General features: G+C 40.5%; 2 protein-coding genes across 6 annotated transcripts in view; both read left to right on the top strand.

Annotated features, from left to right (window-relative positions):
* The window catches only part of klc1a (kinesin light chain 1a), a 32,270-nt gene extending 19,367 nt beyond the window's left edge, over nucleotides 1–12,903 (top strand). For 2 of the 4 annotated variants that reach the window (XM_062397912.1, XM_062397911.1), the window contains exons 14-16: nucleotides 5,890–6,023; nucleotides 8,361–8,427; nucleotides 9,850–12,903. In XM_062397912.1, coding sequence (XP_062253896.1) covers nucleotides 5,890–6,023; nucleotides 8,361–8,427; nucleotides 9,850–9,915 — 267 coding nt within the window. In that variant the 3' untranslated portion in view covers nucleotides 9,916–12,903. Of the gene's footprint in view, nucleotides 1–3,134; nucleotides 6,024–8,360; nucleotides 8,428–9,849 lie in introns of those variants that run through there. The other 2 variants (XR_009922110.1, XM_062397913.1) reach the window with 2 other exon arrangements.
* A 1,125-nt stretch (nucleotides 12,904–14,028) lies between these two features.
* On the top strand, nucleotides 14,029–21,486 carry zfyve21 (zinc finger, FYVE domain containing 21). 2 transcript variants are annotated; one of them, XM_062397020.1, is made up of 8 exons: nucleotides 14,029–14,177; nucleotides 15,412–15,462; nucleotides 16,192–16,360; nucleotides 17,099–17,174; nucleotides 17,344–17,435; nucleotides 17,702–17,755; nucleotides 18,451–18,581; nucleotides 19,018–21,486. In XM_062397020.1, exons 1-8 carry the CDS (start codon nucleotides 14,052–14,054, stop codon nucleotides 19,051–19,053), a joined length of 735 nt encoding a protein of 244 aa, XP_062253004.1. In that variant the 5' UTR covers nucleotides 14,029–14,051; the 3' UTR covers nucleotides 19,054–21,486. The 2 variants fall into 2 exon arrangements, with proteins under 2 accessions (XP_062253004.1, XP_062253005.1); XM_062397021.1 differs by lacking the exon at nucleotides 17,702–17,755.
* Nucleotides 21,487–21,686: the final 200 nt, after the last annotated feature.

Raw genomic sequence — 21,686 nt, 5'->3', positions numbered from 1 at the left:
CTCGTTAGAATACATCTGATTGGGTCAAAATGAGACTTGTTGAATGTGTAAGTTTGATTTACTGTGAGAGAGACTGGAACAAATACACACGTGTCTTCCTCTCAGTGGATCACATATTCAACACAAACCTGCTATGAGTACACATCGACTTACGGGCACTGGTTTGTTTTTCCACTGAACTCTGGAGCCAGAAATTACATCAGGGAGGTTTTATTAATCATCTTGATCTTCAAATTGAAATTCGCAGTTTTAAGATCAAAGGCTCTGATTCACTGGATATCAAAGGAATTTAAAGGTTTAAAGGTTCATTAGTGGAATTGATGAACTTTCTAGAAGTCAAGGTCAGACAAGAAATCCTCACGCTCCACTGACGGCTCCCAGTAAATTATATTTAATCTGAAATAATTACAATTATCCAACAAATTTCTTACAATATTCTTCCTTGTTTAAGAAGATTCCTGCTGAAATTCTCTCCTTGAGTTTTAGAGTTTACACAATCAACATGAAATCTGCGTAGTTGCTCCAGCTTCACTATCATCCTTATGTATGATGGAAATTAAACATCAGAGTTTATCAGTTGCTTCTTTTAAAGAAAGATACACAACGGTTGTTACTTCTCTGTTCATTCAGTTATTCCCATCAGGGGTTTCTCCCATGGGCACAAGTCCCAGTATAAACCAGTTAGAATGATGTAAAAGGGCCCCTTAGTGGTGTACAACACTGATTGACCGTCACAGTTCCTCTTCTCTCCTTCACTAGTTACTTATCTTGCTCGTCCTTCACTGTTAATGACAGATTAATAAACAAATTAAAAGCTGCTGATGTGCAAACAGCTGGATCTCAAATCTCTAAAATTAGGTTCTTCAGTCGTCGTGTTGACACAGAGCTGTGGTCGTAATAAAACCTCTTTTCCCACTAAACTCTCTTCTACTGTGGAGCTTCTCCCATTAACATTAACTCCACGTCTTAAAAGCTGCAGCCCTCCCCCCCCCCCTGCTGCAGAGACACTTCTCTAACCGAGCTGCTGCAGGTCAGTGCCTCTGCCGTGTTTCCTCGGCCTCCAGTGACTCCAGAGTCTCAGCCTGTAGACGTAGCTTCGCTGTCGGCTGCTTCACCATCACGACTTATTCCCTGAGAGCCCCCCCACCCCCACCCCAGGCTCGGAGCTCACATAGCAACAGTAGGCAATAGAACCTGAACAACCAATCAGCAGCCTCCTCCTGTATCTCCCCGATGGTGTGAGGTGATCTCTGCACATTTTCATATCAGAGTAAAAACTGCCCGTCTCGCCTGGAGACAGCTTCAGATGGAAGTACATTTAATTATAATGATTTTACTCTATTCTCTGGTTAAATAATGAATAAATCTATCACAGCTAAAAAGTTACTACACCTGCTAAAGCGTGTCAAAGGGGAATTCATTCAAATTTGATTTAATATCAAATGAAATGAATCGAAGAAGAAAAAAGCAGCAGGAGAAAAGAGGTCGATAGGAACAAGATAAAGATTAAGAAGTAAATTAAAATATAATTACAGACAAAAACAAATTTGAATGCTGTATAAATACTGCACAGTGAAGTACCCTCACCACTTGAGGTTATTCAATTTAATAGTTTTCCTGCAGTAAGTTGCACATAAGATATAATATAGTATGAATTAATCATTACATAAAGATAAGTGGAGCCGGACTGATTTATCGATTCACAGAATAATCAGTATCAGGGTTTGTGACGGACGACATGAAAACTTATATCTTACAAAATAAGTAACGCAGAAAACAATGTTTACATGTTATTATTATTAGTGAAGTGTGACTCTAGGTGTCTCTCCACTGATTCGCTGGAGTTTTGCTTCTCAACTGGTCAAAAGAAACCATCTCCTCCTCTGGAGCTCTGTCCTCAGGCAGCTGTGAAAAGCCTTTATTCTCTCACGTTAGTAAATCCTGTGCTCAGCCCCGCCTCCTCAGTGTGTTGGTCTGACTCCACCTGGGCTCTGTACTGTACTCTGCTGATGTTCCTGATCCTCGTCTTCTGTGCTCCATGTGTCTGTCTCTCCTCTGCACTGCTGTGATGGATCTCATGTTCCATCTGCATTTGTTTTTCCTCCTCTGACCTTTTTATTCCTTTTTCGTTTCGCCTGCTCGGTCGGCGTGTGAGCAGCCAGAGAGGAAAACCTTTTAATGACCGTTGGGCTAGAAAATCAAAAGGTTCCACATGAAACTGAGAAACCTCTTTAAAAAACAATAAAACACTTCTGTTCATGTCCCGTCTCATTTGAACTGTGCAAAGCAAAGTGGGACGAATGGACACAAAGCAAAATAAATAGACGAGACAAGTAAGGAGTTGAGTTAATGCACATTGGGAGACGTAGATAAATCCTTTTTATACTTTACGATTTGTGATTTGTATGACAGGATATTTTCACAGGTTCTCTGGCTGCTCTCACGTGACTCTGACCTGCGTCCCTCTGTGTTTATGCTGTTTAACAAAGTTTTACGTTGTTCTACTCGATGTGTTGATAATGTTTCAGACGCAGTGTTTCTCCACCAGGTCAAACTGTGCAACAGCTCCACATAGTGGCAGAGTCTGAGAATTACATTGAAGTCATTTAGTCTGATCCCACTGAATCTAAATCCGACTGAGTCACTTTTAAACTTACATGATAACAACACATTATACTTTGGGATTTTTACTTATAACAAACTCGTTCAATAAGTTTGACCTGGAGATGTGGAAGAAGCAAATTATATTAATGAAATTCACTCCAGTCAGAAAATAGATCCACATAAGATATTTAACATAAATACATTTCATAATAAAAGAAGTTGAACATCCACGAATTTAATACGAACCGAGTTCCCTCTCAGACCAACTCCTTTAATCTGTCGGTTTCCAGATGTGATCAAACATCTGCAGTGAAATGATCATCAGCTGATTAAAGACCAACAAGCTGCTGGAGAAATACTGCGTCTGCTCTGATGATAACTTCCGTCACAGTCTCTTCTCTCTCCTTCTCCTCCTCCTCCTCCTCCTCTTCCTCCTCCTCCTCTCTTTAACGGCTCATTCTCATCTTGTTGTCTTTTCTCCTCTTTCACTGTTTGTGTCTCTTCTCCTCCTGCTGCCGTCTGACCGCCAGGCTTAACTCCAGATGCCTTGTAATGGTTCTAATAACTCGCCTCCTGCATGACGGACGCCTCGCCTCGCCTCCCCGTGGCTCCACCCCTTCAGCTTTTGCAGTTTCTTCAGCTCTGACTCCCCCCCCCCTCTTGTTTCTCCTCCACCACCTCTGGGTTCTTGTGGGATTCTCCTCAACGGGTTTAACCAGAGTGATAGTGTTGCTTACTACTTGTCCTGTAGCTCTGTGCTGGACTGTGTGTGTGTCTGTGTGTGTCTGCTGTGGGTGGGAGGGGATCAGGGGGGAAGGGGGTTTCTTTATGGCAACATTTATTTCACCAGGTTATTTCTTGCTGTAGTTTAACAGAAGCCTCTGCTTCTCTCTCTCTCTGTCACTTAAACTGTATTTCATTCTGGCTGTAGACTCAGTTAAAGGTTGTTGGTTGAATTGTGTGTGTTGGTGGGGGGTGGGGGGGATTAACAGTTTATCCTTAAACCAAATATTTGCTTTCTACCTTTTTTTTCTCCAAACCGTCGTCACCGTCCTCTTCAACCTGAAATATGAAGTTTGGACTTTTCAGATCCTGAATCCCAGCAGCCCCCCCCCCCCCCGTCGTCACTAACTTTAACACTGAACAAATATATAGATTAAAAAATAATAAACCATACCCAAAACCACAGAAAATGTAAACAAATCTTTATGTGAAATGTTTTGGCATCTTTTTAATTTAGCTCGGCCGGAAAAACGTGCAAATTAAAGTCATGTGTAGGTTGTAGAGCTGAAACAAGATATGAATTAGTCAATTAACAGATAATTAAACTGTTGTGATAATTGATTTATCATATAAGTAAAACTGATCTGCGCCCAGTTATCAAATGTTTGAGGTTTTTCTTTGTCGCGCACGATGGTGAAAGTGTGAAAGGAAGAAGTGAAGCTTGAGTCTGAACATCCTGCAGCCTGTTCACCTTCTGTATATCTCTGTATATAGATGTAATGGTGGGGGGGGGGAATGGGACAAGTCTCCGCTCTGGTCTCTTCTTTGCTTCTGCTACTAATCCTGTGCGTGGTGTCCTGTCCTGTGCATCTGACGGTTTGTCTTTCTTAACTTCTAATAAAAGCTAAACTCTCTGCTCACTCCACCTCAGCCTGTCGCCTCTTTGTGTTTCTCTCTCTCTTCTCCCTCGAGCTTCAGACTGTCCCAGCTCCTCTGTGCAAACCGACTGGAGGAGGAGACACGACTAACTCCTCCCACGACCGTGTCCCTGGGAACTTCATCTGGAGTTAAATATGGACAAAAGAACTAAATATTCAAGCAACAATACCAGAGAATAAAAGTCGATACTTCCTCTTTGTTTATTACCTTCAGAAAAAATACAAACTCTGAGCCCTGGGAACAAGATTCCTGTGTTTCCTGTTTCCATCTCAGTCTGAAGACCAGTAGAGAAAAAACTAATACTAACGAACAAGCGACAGCTCCATCTGGCTGTTCCACTCCAGTCCAACAGGGGGCAGTAATGCACAAAACTATTCTGCAACAAACATACTTAATCATTATGACCCATGATCCAATTCCTCTGAATATCTTCCTCAGCAAAAATACTGATAATGTCGACACGTTGAAGATCGACTGAAAGAAACTAAACGCAACTTTATAATGTTTATAGCTTCACATGATAATAATAATAATAACATGAAAACCAGCCCAAGTTGAACTAATAGAAGTGATTTATAAATATGTGTAAAGTTTAGTTTTAGATGTTTGAGGTGATGAATGTTACTGGAGCAGCTCAGAGGCTCCGCTCAGTTACTCAGGTGTTTTATTTTGTTAACCGTTATGTTGAAGGTAAGTGACACGACAATCACAACAATGATAAATAATCATGATGAACTTTGTTGATACAAGTTTAACATGAATAACTGAAGAGCAGTTTGAAGGTCACACAACATCACATCAGGGCGGAGACATTAGAATCAAATGTTACAGATGAGAACAGAATAAAAACCTGTCAGATCCGACCGAGGATTCATGAACTCTGTGACCTCAGACTGGAAGTACGACGCCCAGTTCATCCAATCAGCAGCTCCACTGGTTTCTAAACGAGCGAGCACGTGCATCACTGCACCGTGGAATTCTGCACGAGAGATTGTGCACTTTGTATGCATTGTACGAACGTGTGTGTGTGTATTTGCATTTGAAAAGTGTTTCCTGATCTTAAATTCATCACATCGTGGTCCCTGAATCACTGAATCACTGAATCTGCTCTGAACTGAAACCACAGTAGATCACATGATTCTGCCAAGGACGAACTGTCAGCTCAGTCAAGGTTCACTAATCACTCACTATCAGACCTGTCAATGTGCTTTTCATCAAGATCCATGAATCATCAAAGAGAAACAGTGGAAACGATTAAAAACTCATCATCTCACAAAGTTAAAGGAAGTGAAGAGGAAACTAAATCCTGGATCTGCCCCGAGCTTTAGTGGATTCTCTCCTGACTCCACATCAGATCCTCATCCTGCCACTGAATGCAGCAGCAGCTTTTGCTGTCAAACAAACAAACAAACAAACAAACAAACCCACAAACAAACAGACGGGGGTGAAAACATAACCTCCTTGGCAGAGGGAGCAGAAAGTTCCAGATCCCTGTGAACAACAGTGCTTCTCCTGCATGTCGACTTCTTTAAGATCTGCATCAGGACAAACACTGTGTGTGTCACTGTGTGTGTGTCTGTGTGTGTGTCTGTCTGTGTGTAACCCTGTGACCTCTGCCATCAGGACGGCTCCGGCGCCCTGAAGAGAAGCGGCTCCTTCAGCAAACTGCGAGCGTCGATCCGTCGCAGCAGCGAGAAACTCGTCCGGAAGCTGAAAGGCGGCGGCACGACGCGAGACAGCGAGCCCAAAAACCCAGGGTAACTATCCCCCCCCCACCACCCCCCCTCACCCCACCACCCAGACACTGACAGTCTGACTTTAAGCACTGACGACCTGGAGGATGGAGTCACTAACCAGACGCTGCAGACGGCTCCCTCTGCTGGGGACGCCCTGGTTTCACTCTCAAGCTGTTTGCACATGAAACCATCGAAGGAGCTTTCACTCATCTGGGCCCCCCCCACCCCCCCGCCCCACTGCATGAGCTCAAACTTCTCTTTCCTCACGTCGCTGCTGTTAAGATTTTGTTTGAATGTTTTGTCCGGAGCTCGAACCCCCGAGCGTCCGTCAGCTGCAGCGTCAGCTCCGATTCTCAGGAGGAGGATATATCATAGATCACGTTTACAGAGTTACGATATTATGGAGGAAAAGTGAATATAGAGTTAATTTTTATAAAGTTAAGAGAAGGTTGTAGTTGTAATGTGTCAAAAGAAACGGTGCAATTTCTTAAAACAATATATATTTTAAGTAAATAAATATCATGACTTCGATCAAAGATCAAAATATCTTGAGGGAACAAATTGTAAAAAGTTGTTTTATCTTGAAAAGGATTTTTTTAACATTTACTGTAACTTACATTGTTCTGAAGAGCTTAAAACGTTCAAGAGCTATTCACCATCTGGTCCTTTATTCTGAAACTATATATATATTGTAAAGTAACAGATTGAGAAGAAAGTGTAAATGTCCTGAGGAAGAAAAGCAAAAGAAAAGTACAAAGAAATGTTCGTCAGTCTGAAACGTCTTCAGAAATAAACTTTACTCGTGTTTAATCTGAAAAGATGATTTTTCTCTGAGATCCTCACGATCCAGGAATCTTCCTTTTGTTTTAGAAAATAAAAGTCTGTTTTACTTCCTCTGATAAAAAACGCGACAGCTTCTGGAACTTTAGGACCAAACATGAAACACGTATTTTAACTTCTGTCCTGGAAGCTTCAGATATGTTATTTCCTCGCCTGCTGATCGAAGCTGAACAAAGTAGAGACAGAAACCAAAGGAAAGTAAACGAGCGTCTACTAACGTCTGCTTTGTGAAACGTCTTCGTGCTCTTTGTGCCTGTGGAACCTGGTTTTATTTTAACTACTAATAGTTCCATCTATTTATTGCATTTTGTGGCTTTGGACTATTTATTTCAACCTGTTTGAAATAACGTTCACTTTTACTCAGCTTTGGATTTTTATTCTTTTTTTGGGTTGTTCTTATTCTGTGTGTGAATTTTATTCTGAAAACAAACTGCATGGCTGTTTCTGTGGAGGATTTTATTCTGTGTTGAATTTTTTTTTTATTTATGAATAAATGTTTCCTCGCATGCCTCATCTGTGTGCTCCCTGGTTTCCTGTTTCCTGTGCTCAGCTCTTCTCTGTGGCTCAGTGATGAGGTGATGATTTCACTTCTTCTTCATGTTCTTCAGTTCAATGCAGTTTTAAAAACAACACTATGTCTGAGCAGCAGCGCCCCCTACAGGCCACAGGTTGTCATCACACTGGTTTGGCTTCGTGTCCGAGCTTCTTTAAACTTTAATACTCGAACATGACGCCATCAGGTCGATTTTCTTCTTCAGTGGAGATGAAGACTCCAACTCCCATGATCCCTCGCTGCTTCACCACACATAACACTTCATATTACCCATGATCCTCTGCTTCAGCTGTAACAAATCCACTTAACTCTGTTCAGAATTCTTCATGTTTCAACAGTTTCCTGATTAGTATTGGCGTTAAACTTTGGATTCTAAAGATAAATTGGAGTTTTTTTTAACTGATCTCAGTTCAGCTTCACGAAGAAAGAAAACAACTGAAGTTTCATATTGTTGCTTTACAATGAAAACAAGCGTTCACACTGTTACATGAAATTCCTCTTGAATCAGATTTTCATTTAAATGCTCAACAAACGTTTTTGATATAAAATCATTTAAATAAGCAGCAGTTGATACGAGAGACAGAAAAACCTGCATTTAAATGAAACTGTGTTTAATGTGGATTTACACTCACACACTATTGTATAAAGTTTGTTTAAACATTCACGTTTCTATGAAAACATTCTGCTGTTTGTGTGTATGTGTGTCTGCCTGTGTGTGTGTGTGTATATGTGTTAACTGACGTGAAAACATTTCAACACATACGATCCATTAAAATGTAATTTACAGATAAGTTCATCTTTAAACAGTAGAAGACATTTTGAACGTGTTTTGTGAAACTAACCTTTGTGTGTAAATGTCGTTAACCAACACAAACATCCCATAATTCTCCTCTGACCTAAACTCCTCCCCCCTGACTCTCACCCCCCCACCCCCCCACCCCTGCATGTCACTGCTGTGGGTGCAGCATGAAGCGAGCCAGCTCTCTGGGCGTTCTTAACGTGGCGGACAAGGCTGCGAGCGACCACTACCAAGTAAGGAACCAGAGTCCAGATCTGCAGGGGGCCACTGGTTTGAACCCTTCTGGTGATGGGGGGGGATTTACTGTTATGGGAAAGGTCAAAGTTGAATTGAAAGAACAAATAACTCCGACAACATGTTGACGACACTGTGACCAGTGAAGAAACTAAGAAGCACAAGCTCAAGAGAAAGAAAGAGAACAAAGCTTTTTCCGGTAAATTTATCAATTTGAAACCTGATGAAGTTTTAAAACTTTACAAATGTAATAAATTCTTTCTTACAAAGTACAAAATATCATCTATGGATATTTCTTACAGCTGTAATAGAAATGTTCAGCCAACAAACTTAAATCTTTTATCTGAAGTTTAAACTCTTGTGTCCGTCCTGGGAGACGGATCCTCACATGAGTCTCTGAGGTTTCTGTGTATTTGTTAAAAGGTTTTTAGTAGTTTTTCTTTACTCCTGTTGAGGGTTAAGGACAGAGGACGTCTCACGATGTTGAAGCCCTATGAGACGAATTGTGAATTGTGAATATGGGCTATACAAACACAATTTGATTGATTGATTGATAAAGTAAAAGAAAAACGAACCAACATTTTTCCAAACATCCTGAATTTTGTTGAATCATATTTTTACAGGGTTATAAAATCATCTGCTCTGTTGCGTCTTCAAACTCAAACTTATATCTTTGATTTAATTCACCCAGAAGTTTCCTCAGATACTTCTCTCCCTCGCTCCTCTGTTGTTCTTTAGTTCTGTTCTTAACCATTTGTCCTCCTCACATTTGTCGCTAATTAAATTAAACTAACTTCACACCATTGATAATTTCACTAATCAACACAAATTACAAACACAGAAAAGAATGAGTGGCCCTGTCGACTGATCACTTTATTAGGAACACCACATGGAGCCTGTGAAGTCACAGATCAGTTTCCTGTCGGACCACATGTTCTCGATCAGCTGATCACTGGGGTCACTGACTCTGGATCAGTATTCTGCAGGAAGTTTTACAAACTGTGGTTTTAGAGTGACGTACTTATCCAGGTTGATCATTTTGATTTGAGTCATAACTGTAAAATGTTTTCATGATCTCACGTTCAGAAAACATCACTTTCCTCAAACTGCTGCAGCTCCTCTTCTCAGCCTCTGTCTCTTTACGACCCCCCCCCGACTTCCCTTAATAGATACACAGCTTAAGCCAATCAAGGCAAGAGCAGAAGGTGACATATCCTGCAGTTGACCAATCACAGCAGAGGGCGCCGTTTGGCCAATCAGAGAGACCGGAGCTCAACATGTTTGAGACAGAGGCTGAAAAGAGGAGCTGCAGCAGCGTGAACTGATTAATCAACTGAATCTGAGCAGAATAATTCTGGTTTGAATCAGAACCCACGAGTCGGGACTTGACCTCGTTTCCTTCTTCGCTTCTTTTCCTCCAGGAACGAAATAATCGTCTGAGGATGAGTCGCGACCTGAGCGCCTCCCACACCGACCTGGCGCTGTGAAGGTCACTCCACGAGGTGAGGGGCGGAGCCTGAGAGGTCACCGAGGTCACGGGAGCTCCGTCATTCGTCCAAACTTCAGCCCCCCCCCCCAGCTGTAAATAGGTTGCTGTGGACGCTTCTCGTTTCCCTCGTTCACTCGTTCTCTCGCTGTTCAGGTTTAAATCTTTTCTGCACTTTTACACGTTTGAGGTGTTTATTTTTTTTCCGTCGGTGCAAATGTAGAAACGGGGGGGGGGGGGGATGAAATCCATGATTTTGAGTGTTTTTAAGTTGTTCATCTTTTCTGTCTGTTTTATTTTTGTGCGTTTACTGTATGTGAGTCCGTTTTAATCGCCCGAGATAATAACTGAGTTTCTTTCTCAGCGATTCACAGACTGTACTTTCTGCATTAATTAAAAACCTTTCAGGACACTCCTCCTGTGAACCTGCAGGGGGCGCTCACGTCTCCTCCAGCTTCCATCATGTGGCGAGTGAAGATTTTGCTTTTGACGTATGAAGTTCTATGTTTACATTTGGGTTTAATGTGTAAATGATGTTTTATTTGTTTCTGCTCTGAAGAGTTCGTTTCTCTTGAAGTTTGTAAAAAGTCTCGAGATCCGATCATGACAACTCGTCCCTGCGTCAGAGAAAAGAGGCGGAGTCACTGAATCCACCGAGTGGCGCCCCCCTCAGGACGGAGGCTGTCGTTTCACACACTGACCACAAAGTTCAAAACACTTTAACACAGTAAAGAAACTCCAGACAACACTTCACCTGAGTGAAGTGGAACAAATCCAACCAAACATATTTAAAGAAAATTATTATTATGCAAATTATGATTCCTGAGCATTTTCAGACGTGACTTAAGTTGCCATTTTTTAAATATTTATATTTGCTTTTTACCAAAATAAAAGAGGCTTGTAATTAATAATTAGATTCATAGTTTTATAAAAGATAAACTTAACAAACCAGCGATTCACTGTGATTTGTTTTTTAAAACTGAATTCAATGTAGATGAAAACAAACAGTTTTACAGCAGGAGAATCAAAATCTGGACAAAGAAGTTGATTCAACGTCACAAACATATTTTAATATTTTCAGTGTTTAGAATCTGACGAAAACTAAGATTTAGTTTTATCAACCTTAATAAAATTACATTTATCATCTTATTCTGGTGAGAAGCTTAAACTGTCGACCTCATGATTCAAACTGAAGGATGAAGCTCGACACTCAGTTGTGTTGATGCTGATTCACTTTGATATTGTGTGTGTCTGAAATGTAGAAATTGTTTGAGCTGGTGATCGTTTGAGTTTTTATTTATTTTAGAGTCAGACAGAAAAACAAATGTTTCCACTTTAACAAACACATTATTTTGTCCATAGTAACTAAAATATTAATTTTCAATTCAAGATTTTAAAACTTTTTTCGCTAAAGACACTTTTCAGTCTTAACTAAAACACAATGTACTCAGATTACTCTGATCAGGTTTAACCGTTCAGGATTTTAACAAAAATACTTCAGATTGATTTTAAATCTCAAACAGACGAAACCTGGATTTTATTTTATATTGATTGAAGGAAGTTTTTAACCAATCAGGCTGATATAAAAATTAACAAACATGAAGTTATTTCATTTTAATGCCAAAATAATCAAATCTGATTTGTGATGCATTTGCTGAATTGTAAATTGTTATGATCTTTTCATGCAGACGTTTGATGAGTGTGTAGTTTTTTTCAGGATCGTGCAATAAGTCTGACGTGAGCTTCATTTAATTAAAAACTCATTTCTGCTTCTGATCCTTAAATCTGATGATAATTAACTGACGTCTGAACGAGGCAGAGATTTTAAATGAAGGAACCAAATCCAACACATTTTAATTATTCTTTATCTCCCTTCTCTTCTCTTAAAACATTTTCTATTTCCAAACTAACAAATTAAATACGAATGAAGCCTTGAAAATGTAAATATACAGTAAAATCTGAGTAGATTAAATAACTTGAATATGATTGATAAGCTTTTTTTCCGTCTGTGCCTGGAATGATTTAGTGATTTTAGAATTAAATCTGATTGTTTTTCTTTGTGAGGATGATTTCATTGATGAGTCGAGTGTGTGGACTGTTGATCAGTCTGCTCATCAAACTGCTTTTTAAAAATCGCTGATGTCTTAATGTAGAAGTTCTGCAAAGTATCGAGGCACATAACTGATGAGTCATGGTTCTGACGAGGGAGCAACAGTTTGAGCAACGACGTTTCAAAAGATCAGATCATGTTCACGGTAAAATGTGAAGATTGTTACAAAGGTCATTTTCTTTCTACTCTTGTTAGAGGTTGTTTTTCCTTCAGTAGCCTTTCGGGCTATGTGCTATAATTAAATATATGAAATAAAGTGACAGATGCTGTTTCACAACTTAGGGTCAAAGTTTCCTCAAACTGTTGCTCTAGAAACGTACAAGTAACTGGAAGGAAAGTGAGAAACTTTAAAACTCCTTCGTGAGTGGCGATGACGTGAATGTAAAGTTCGATTTATTAAATCACAGAAACGTCTCGTTGGACTTTGTGTGATTTTCTTGTTGAAACAGTTAAAGTCTGTTTCTACATGTGATCGATTTGATTGGATCTGTCACGGCTGTGGACCATGTTGTTGTGTGGAGCTGTAAAGTGGACGGTCGCACAAAGTTCATCGGGATAAAGACTAAACACAGCGCCCTCTATCACCCCCAAGTTGAACTGCATCAATATCTATCGAACTTAAACACCAGCTACATACGTGATATTCCGTCATACTTCATGTGTATTCATTGTGCAGCATCACACAAATCAAGGACCCGAATCTATATTTATTAAATGCGTCAGTACCTTGAAAACATATTGGACCCTCCTCTTTTACAGCTCCACGAATCACAAGCTCCTCTTTTCTTTTCTTTTTGTGACGTTACAATTTTAAGAAATACAAACGTAGAAGTTTTCCCTCTGTGTTAAATATGAAAATAAAGCCGTCCCCTGTTCAGACTTTGTGTTCCCAGTAAATAAATGCTCCTGGATCAGACTGGTCCCACATGATGCTGCTGGTGTTTCCTCACAGCTGCTCCCCTGCTCACATGAAGCGTGTGGCGTGTAGCGTGTAGCATGTAGCGTGTGCTGATGACCTGCACATGGCAATATGAAGTTGACATAGCAGGGACTTTAAGTTTGAACACATCTCATCACAATATCTGCACCTGGGTAGTTTTATGAGTTCCTGTGATTGTGAGGATTTTTTAAACCTAAACAAATTATTGTTCATTTAAATGAATTGGAAGAAAAAACTTAAGTCAAATTAAAGAATGTGAATTTATTTTAATTTCATCTTTAGACTGTGGGTTAATAAATAAGTGATGTGACTTAGTGCCCCCTGCTGGACATGGCGAGCCTCTGTTCATGTTAATTACAGTCAGTTGATAATAATTTATAAAATATCAGTTTTGTTTTAGTGAAAAAATAAACCCAACTCATATAAGTATATTGGATTGAAGGTATTGGGGAATATAAGGTAAAACTATTCAGAAAAGTTGAGTACATTTTTCTCAAGTGAAAATCTTTATTTGAAACCCTGAAAACCACATTGAAGCAAATGTTTTGAATACATATGTAAATGTATTATTTTATAATATTTCATTTTTATATTGTAATGTTTATATTATATACTATTACCTCTAATTATACTATATTTCATTATTATACTACATTAAATTATATTACATTATATAATATATGTCGTTATTATATGATATATGTTTTTTGATATGATATCATACAATAGTAAATTATTTTATATTATATCATTGGATATTATAGTATGTTTCATTATATTATTTTGTATTGTATTATATAATACTAAAGTATGTTCCATTATTATATTTGATTATATTATAGTACATTACATCTTTATGTTATTTCAATATATTTTACCTTATTTCTTTCTAAGTGTGTTTTCCCTGCAGCTTTGTTTATTTATTAATTTATTTTTCATTGTTGTAAAAACCAAAACCCTCCACTCGGCCCATCGCACCACGTGACTCGATCTCTGCGCTGCGGTTGGTCGCTGCTCCCGTCACTCGGCGTGGAGGGGGCGTGTCGGCACGGTAGTAGCTGGGCGGGGACTCGAGCGCAGAAGGAAAATGTCCGCGGTGCCTGACGGGAAGAAGCTGGTTCGCAGCCCCAGCGGCCTGCGCATGGTCCCGGAGAACGGAGCCTTCACGTGCCCGTTCTCCCTGGACGAGCCGCGCTGGGTGCCCGACAGAGAGGTGAGGCACACGGGGGGGGATCATCAGCGACACGGAACAGCCGCCGGAGCTCCGAGCAGCTAGCTTAATGCACTGCGCGCTTCCGCTTCACTCCTTCAAAATAAAACGTCCCAAATGTATTTATTCAGCTGCGCACTAAATTATGAAGAAAACTACTGACGTCAGACTCTGTTATGTTTCTGTGAAAACATCTGGTTGATGTGGAAAACTTAAAATCTTTCATTTTGATTTTTTTCACTATTTCTTAGAAGTAAACTCTCGAGGACACTTTGACTCCTTTTCTGTTTGTCTCAACAATTTCCTCGAATATTAAAATGCTCTATAAATTAATATTATTAGTATTATTATTATCAGTAAACAAATCATATTCATGTCTCTTTACTTTACTGAAAAGTTAAGATGTTTTCTCACTAGTAACTTAAACCCGTGTGTTTAGTGAGAGGACCTTTATTTTGTTGGCTGTGTGAACATCCGGTCCGCGCGGCTCTGTGTCAGTATCTCGGCCTCTGAGCTGCAGAGAAACGATGAAGACTGACGGAGCGTCACTAACCAGCTGGTTTATCGACACACACACTGGTTAACACACACAGACACTGGTTAACACAAACACACACTGGTTAACACACACACAAACTGGCTAACCAGCACGTTAAACAACACACACACTGGTGTACACGCTAGTTAACGTCTTTAACCAGTTGTCAGACGCAGTTTATCTTCGTTGGATCGATAACGTGATGTTGTTCAGTGTGTTCGCTCACAGCTGAACTCTGCTTCATGCTAGCTGTGTGTGTCTGTGTGCGTAGAGGGTGTGTGTGTCTGTGTAGGGTGTGTACGGTGTTTGTGTGTGTGCTGTGTTGTGTTTGTGCTGTGTGTGTGTATGTCTGGTGTGTGCGTGTATGGTTTGTATGTATGTGTGTGATTGTTTGTGTGCGTTGTGTGTGTGTTTGTGTCTATGTGTTGTGTGTCACAGTTGAATCTCAGTTAATCATTTATTCTCTGATCAATCTGGTGTTTTCATTAAAGTGAATCTGCTTCAACTCTTCAATGTGTTTTTTTTACAGTATTGTTGGTTTTTAAAATCACATTTATTAACGAGCTGAACTTGATCTTTTTATCCTGAAAGTTTGTACTTTGTGTTTCTTCTGTTTTTCAACTTTTACAAACTGTTGAATGTGCTCGGCTCAGCATGTTGTGTAACTTCCTGTTTGTGTCCTCTCTCCCCGTCCTCCAGTGTGCGAGGTGTATGCAGTGTGACACCAAGTTCGACTTCATCAGAAGGAAGGTCTGTCCCCCCCCACACACACACAAGTCTCACACTCTTGACTCTGCACAACAACACACACAAGTTGTACTGAACAATACAAAACTTTTTTTTTGTCTTTAAAACCTGAAATAATGATTTTCCCCTCCACTCGTCTTCTGCTCATTTATTTTGTTATGAAACTCATCTCAGGCTCCGAGGTGACGTCTGCTCGTTTCCCTGATTCACCAGCAAAGGTTTCAAAAATATACAAACAGTTTAAAAATACAAATGACAGAACAGATTCATGAAATTAACGTGATTTAGTGAAGACACAAAAAAACAGCAGTTTTCAGATTAAAGAAAATCACTAATAATAATTATACATTTATTTAATGCAGCCTTTCAAGACACCAAAAGACTTATGATATGTTTTATATATTACAGACATTAGGATTAGGAGACACAAACACAACAAATAACACAAGAGTAGTTTAAAAGTTGATCTAGCTTGATATTTTTCCTTTACAATGCAATCATTTATTCCCCTCTTGGATTATTAAAATGCAAATCAGATGTAAAGAAGTTAAACTAACGCCTCAGACGTCGTCCTGATGCAGCTCAGTGTTTTTCTTCTGATGCACCAACAACACAACTTATTGTTACATATTCCGTTGATTGAGTTATACAGAACTTTGATTTTAGCAGCAAACTGAAACATATTAAGTGTAGAGTTGAACCCGACATGTTGACGTGTGCGTTGTCCTGCAGCATCACTGCCGGCGCTGCGGCCGCTGCTTCTGTGATAAGTGCTGCAGCAGGAAGGTGGCGCTGCCGCGCATGTGCTTCGTGGACCCGGTGCGACAGTGCTCCGAGTGCAGCCTGGTGTCGCAGAAGGAGATGGAGTTCTTCGACAAGCAGCTCAAAGTTCTCCTGGGAGGTGAGGAGGTCAAACTGCTACACGTGTTCTCTGTTTGTTATTTCTGCCACAACCTCAGGCAGAGTTTTTTATTTAAATATTTACAGTTGAAAGTAAAAGATTGTGATTCCAGTTAACAACAGGAAGTTGTGGTTTCATGACCTCGTCCGTCTCTGAGGATCACAAGTTCACTGCAGCGAGTGAATATTAATATTTTGATGTCACTTCCTGTTTAATGTGGAGTTAAATTATGTTAGTTAAAGAAAAGGACATGAAGCTGCAGCACACATGTCACATGACTCAGAGCTGCAAGCAGGAAGCAGAGATACAATAGAAATGATCTCTGTGATAATCGGTAAGAGCTCCTCCTCCTCCTCCTCCTCCTCCTCCTCCTCCTCCTCCTCCTCCTGCTCTGATCATCTGTTGTGCTGTTGTTGAGTGTGTGTCAGTGTGCAGCTATAAATACACAACAGATCCATCAGCAGCTGGAGCTGCAGGCGGCGGACGAGGGCCTGGGATGTGAGGCCTCGAGATTTATTGATGAGCCATTAATCAATATATGATGAAGAGGAAAAGTTGACAAAAGATTGAAAAATTGATATAAATATTTACTTTTTTTTATTTTTCTCTAAACGTTTGATACTCTGTTAAGTTTAGGTAATATCGTTTGCTGATGAATCCTCTGATCCTCTTCATGTCAGGACGAAGTTGCTGAGTCGACTTCATCGTTTCTCTCTCTGTCGTGTTTTCTGTTTCCAGGCGGATCTTTCCTCGTGACTCAGGGGACGTCCGAGAAGTCAGAGACGATGACGTGTCGCCTCTCCAACAACCACAGGTGAATCTCCTTCTGTAGTTTCTATCGTCTAAATAAGACGCTGTGATGCAAACAGCCAATCAGATCCCACGCAGCTCCTCTGGTTCAGTCCTGGAGAACTTCCAGAATGTGGTATCAGTCTGAAAGCAGCTCCAGAGTCAGATTTGTGTTTCCCTGATCCGATCCTCAGGTATCTGTTCCTGGACGGGGAAAGCCACTTCGAGGTGGAGATGTCTCGGATGTCCACCATGCAGATCCTGACGGACGGGACGAGTCCAGGAGGTGAGACTGATCCTGAACCAGGGAACTAAACCAGAAGAATGAGTTAATAGCAAAAATTCAGTGCACGTTGCTGATAGTCTTTTATAACGTAAAGAAAACTCTTTCCACTTTGTCGATTAAAACTCAGAGCTGCTCTCCTCCTGTAATGATCGTGATGTTCTTCTTCTTTTAACGGATCCACTAACAAACTGCTGATTTCCCTCTTGAACACTGAAACACTAACGGTTTCTCCTCGGCTGATGTGACTCTTCCTCCTCTGGACTCAGAGAATGACATTCACACTTACACAGGTCTGCTGGACAGTCACTGTGTATCTGAAGGTTAGCTGTTTCTCCACATCTGGATTCATCTGTGTTCACATCTGTCTGCATGAAGCTGTCTGCTGCTCCGTCTGCAAGTCAATGACAAAATTCCTAAAAGGCTCAAATTTCCTGGTTTTGTCTGATCGATGGTGCAAAACCCAAAATACTAAATTGACAATTAGGGAAAATCTCTTTTCTGTGCAACGGCGACTTCCCATCAGTAAATAAACTGAATCATCTCGAAGAAGAATCACAAACCAAACAACTGTTGCTTTTGAGAAACTCTTATTTTGACAGTTTGCATGTCGTCTTCTGTTTCCTGCCTCGTGCGTACGTGTCTCATCTTGTTTTCATTTTGTGTTTCATCGTTATTTTTGCATTTGTGTGTTCGTGCATGAATCTGTTCAAATGGTTGAATCTGGTTGGTTCTGTTGAGGCTGAGCTGTTGTGTGAAGAACCACTGATGATATTTAAACACTTTAGCTCAACTGAAAGCGTTTTTTTCCGTTGGTTCGATTAAACAGAAGTTTAATAATATTCAGTTTGATATGATTGAAGAAAAAAGGCAGAAAAAAACGTAACATATGAACAAATTCAGCATTTTGTTCGTTTGTTGCATGAAAACAAATCCAGTCAACAAATAACTGACTTGCAGCTCTGTGTCTGTCTGTGCGTGTGTGTGTCTGTGCATGTGTGTGTCTGTGCGTGTGCAGGAGGCACGTCTCGGGCCAGCGGCATGATGCTCCACTACAAGCCGATGGGCTCCCAGGACGCCCAGCAGCTCCGCATGGAGGCAGCGGACGACAAGAAGGTGGCCTCACTGTGGTTAGCTGCAATGCACAAGGTACGGCTAGTTAGTGAGTTAGTCAGCTGGTTAGTTAGATAGTTCGGTACTTAGATTGCTAGTTAGTTAGAATGTTGGACCCTGATGGCAAAAATAAACTCTTCATTTGTAAATATGAGACGTAGTTAAAGAACAATGTAAAAGTACCAACACGACCTGTCCTCTGTCGCCCCCTTCAGGCCAGAGATCAGATTTGTTCCCTCACAAACTATCAGGATATCAAATGGAAAAGTAGCTTCAGGATTAGTTTGAATTCCACATGTTCCTCGTTCTCCTGAGTGACAGCAGCTCTTCATCTTACTGTCGTTCTCCCACAATAAAAACATGATCATCACATAATTGAAGACATTAAAATGATGGTTTCTACGTTTTAAAATCAAGTGTATGTTCAATAAATCTCACACTGTATTCTAACGTTATCTTATAAATCTTGCAGGCGGCCAAGCTGCTGTACGAAGCTCGGGACCAGTGACGTGCAGCGCGCCTGCGGGTCGCACCACCCAGCACACACCCAAGTGTTCTGTCCCCTTCTTGCCGGGGGTTCGATATCTTTTGGATTTGTATCAACGCCGGTTCTGCTTCTGCTTCTCCGTCTGATTCCTCCTCGGTTCTAATTCTCATTCAAATGTTTTCAACAAAGACATGTTGATAGAGAAAAACAAACTTTATTACCTCTTTAACCAGTGCATCATGTTTACCACACGCAGGCTGATTGTTCTTCATTTGGCTTTATGATTTATGATTTATGATTTTGTGCTTTGCCAGGTCTGGAACAGGAGATTCTTCAGTCAGACTTTCCTGGTTTAATACAAATGAAGTAACACATGAATCAGGGGATTCGCAGAATTAACGTTTCAACATAAAAGTGTCGTCACTACTTTCTTTTTCCAAGTTAAACTTTGACGTCTTATTATTTCACGACGTCAGAGAGTTGTTTCTCTTTATATGCTGCTGTTTATGACCCGTGTGTGAAGGAGGATTCTATTTCCTGGTAGAAATGATGAGACACTTTCTGGATCCCCGTGGGGACGTTTTGGGTTGTTTTTATTTTTTAAATTTTTTGCTCAAGGGACCTTCAGCAGATCTTCCAGATTAAACCTGGTCGCCCGCAGGTTAAAGGACAGATCCACCTTAAATCCCTTTAATGAGGAGAGGAGAGCAGCCAAGTGTAGATAGCAGCACATACAGGAACTGTTGAACGGCATTCTGGGAAATGTAGTTTCCTCTAACGGGAGCAGAAGCAGGAAACTTTCAGAATAATCCCTGAAAGAGCATCACAGATTCATTCACTTTCTATAGAAGCTATGTCAGGCGGTGGATCTTTCCTTTAATCGTCCGTTATAGATTTAGATTATTAAAACGTTCCAGTGACACGTTAACGTTCTCAGTTTCTTTTCTTTCTACTCAAAGTATTAACAGATTAAAATCTGGAGGAAGCGACGGATTCTTCACTGATTCTAGGGAAACTCAGTTGATGCTTTAAATGTAGTTTCACGTATTGGAAGTTTTGTACGAGTTATTTTGTTTAATATTCCTACTTTAACACAAGTTGTGTTCGTACTCATGTATTTTTTAATCTGAAGTATGACGATAGTTTTTGTAAAACTTGTGTACAGCTCTTCCTTTTCTCCCTGTTCACATTTTTGTCCTCGTCATCGTGCAGAGACGCGACCAGGACGTCAAACCGCCGGCATCAAACCACCGGTCATGTGTGGTCGAGTCGGACGGTTCAAGAGCTCGACAGGTTGTTAGTTGTGCTTCCGAGGAAATATTAAAAACAGAAACTTAGTCCTGACTCAGATGGGGAAAGTGTAGATTTTATATTTAACCAGAGCAAGAAGGAGTTTACGTTTGTGCTGCAGCTTTCTGTGTCTCTGAAAATCAGATTCCAACTTCCTGTCGTCGATATTTAAGGTTCAACGTTCACAGATCAATTCCCTGACGTTTGTTATCTCACTTCAAGTTCCCTCGTTTAGTTCTGAAGAAAAAGATTTGAATCTCAGTTTGAAGACGTGCTTCTGTAACTCCATAACCTCGAAAATACATTTGAGCTTTAACATGAAGGGAATTTGTGGATTCAGTCAAGATGATGCAAGACTGTAGATTAAGCTCAAGTGTTGGGACACAACTCAGTTTTTGGCTCAGGAGATTTAACTGTTAATAAACTTTATTGACAGTGAACATGAAGACAAACAAACTCCACCTGCTGAGGAAGAACATGAAAATCTGCTCAGTGGACTTTGAGTTTAAATCACCACCCTGCACGACCTAAGATCTGATCCTACACCCCAGTGAAAAGTGTAAAATGATAAATGTACAGTTTTGCTTCAGCCGCTGACACTTGGTGCTTTAAGTAATCTTAAGTTTTTTTTTAAAGTCCTGCCTGCACCCGCGTGTCTTCCCTTCCTGTCTGAGCCTGAAGACTCTTTGGTTTAACGCGGCTCCGACCGGTTTGTCGACATTCGTGTCGCACGGAGTGAAAACTTCCTCCTCCTCCTCCTCCTCCACTTTGTACCGTAAAGTTTATTTTTATATGCTGCTCACCTAAGAATTGAAATCACAAGTTGTTTGGTTCGAGGCTCCAGATCAGAGACGGAGGAGAAGATTGAGAGGATCTGGGGAAACAGTCGGGGGTTCGATGCCCATCCAGTTTGTTCAACACAGTCGACGTCTGAAGATGTCGATTCTCTTCCATTACACTTCTGTTTGCTTGTGGAGATCATTATCTGCACAGTTTGTGTTGTAAGTTTGCACCACCTGTGAAATCACCACGTTCGTGTTGCCCCCCCACTCCCCACTCTGTGACTCTGCCCTTCTCATCACACGTCTGGTTTTATTCTGAAATGCTTCACTTCACCTCCTGTTGGTTTATTCTGTTGAGAATAAAAAGAAGTGTTTATACGTCTGTGGTGTTTTGTGTTGTTTTGACGAAGGAGAGAGATTCAACAGCTTCACTAACTCATCAGCTGATCCTCGTGACAATCACTGACCGACAAACCAGGTCAACTGACAATGAACACAACGTTGATTTAAAAAAACTACAATAGACAAATTAAAAACAGATAGAACAGGTAAATACAAGAAGAAATAAAACTGGATAAAAAG

This window comes from Platichthys flesus, chromosome 10 (assembly GCF_949316205.1).
Source record: "Platichthys flesus chromosome 10, fPlaFle2.1, whole genome shotgun sequence".
Lineage (NCBI taxonomy): Eukaryota > Metazoa > Chordata > Actinopteri > Pleuronectiformes > Pleuronectidae > Platichthys > Platichthys flesus.
Note: the sequence above shows the minus strand (reverse complement) of the source record. Positions and strands in the feature narration are given on the sequence as shown.

Bases quoted from the DNA above. Each gene is read 5' to 3' on its own strand.
- zfyve21 (XM_062397020.1), top strand. From the start codon at position 14,052: ATGTCCGCGGTGCCTGACGGGAAGAAGCTGGTTCGCAGCCCCAGCGGC. The intron at 14,178-15,411 runs GTGAGGCACACG...CCCGTCCTCCAG, and splicing joins GCTGGGTGCCCGACAGAGAG to TGTGCGAGGTGTATGCAGTG. The intron at 15,463-16,191 runs GTCTGTCCCCCC...GTTGTCCTGCAG, and splicing joins TCGACTTCATCAGAAGGAAG to CATCACTGCCGGCGCTGCGG.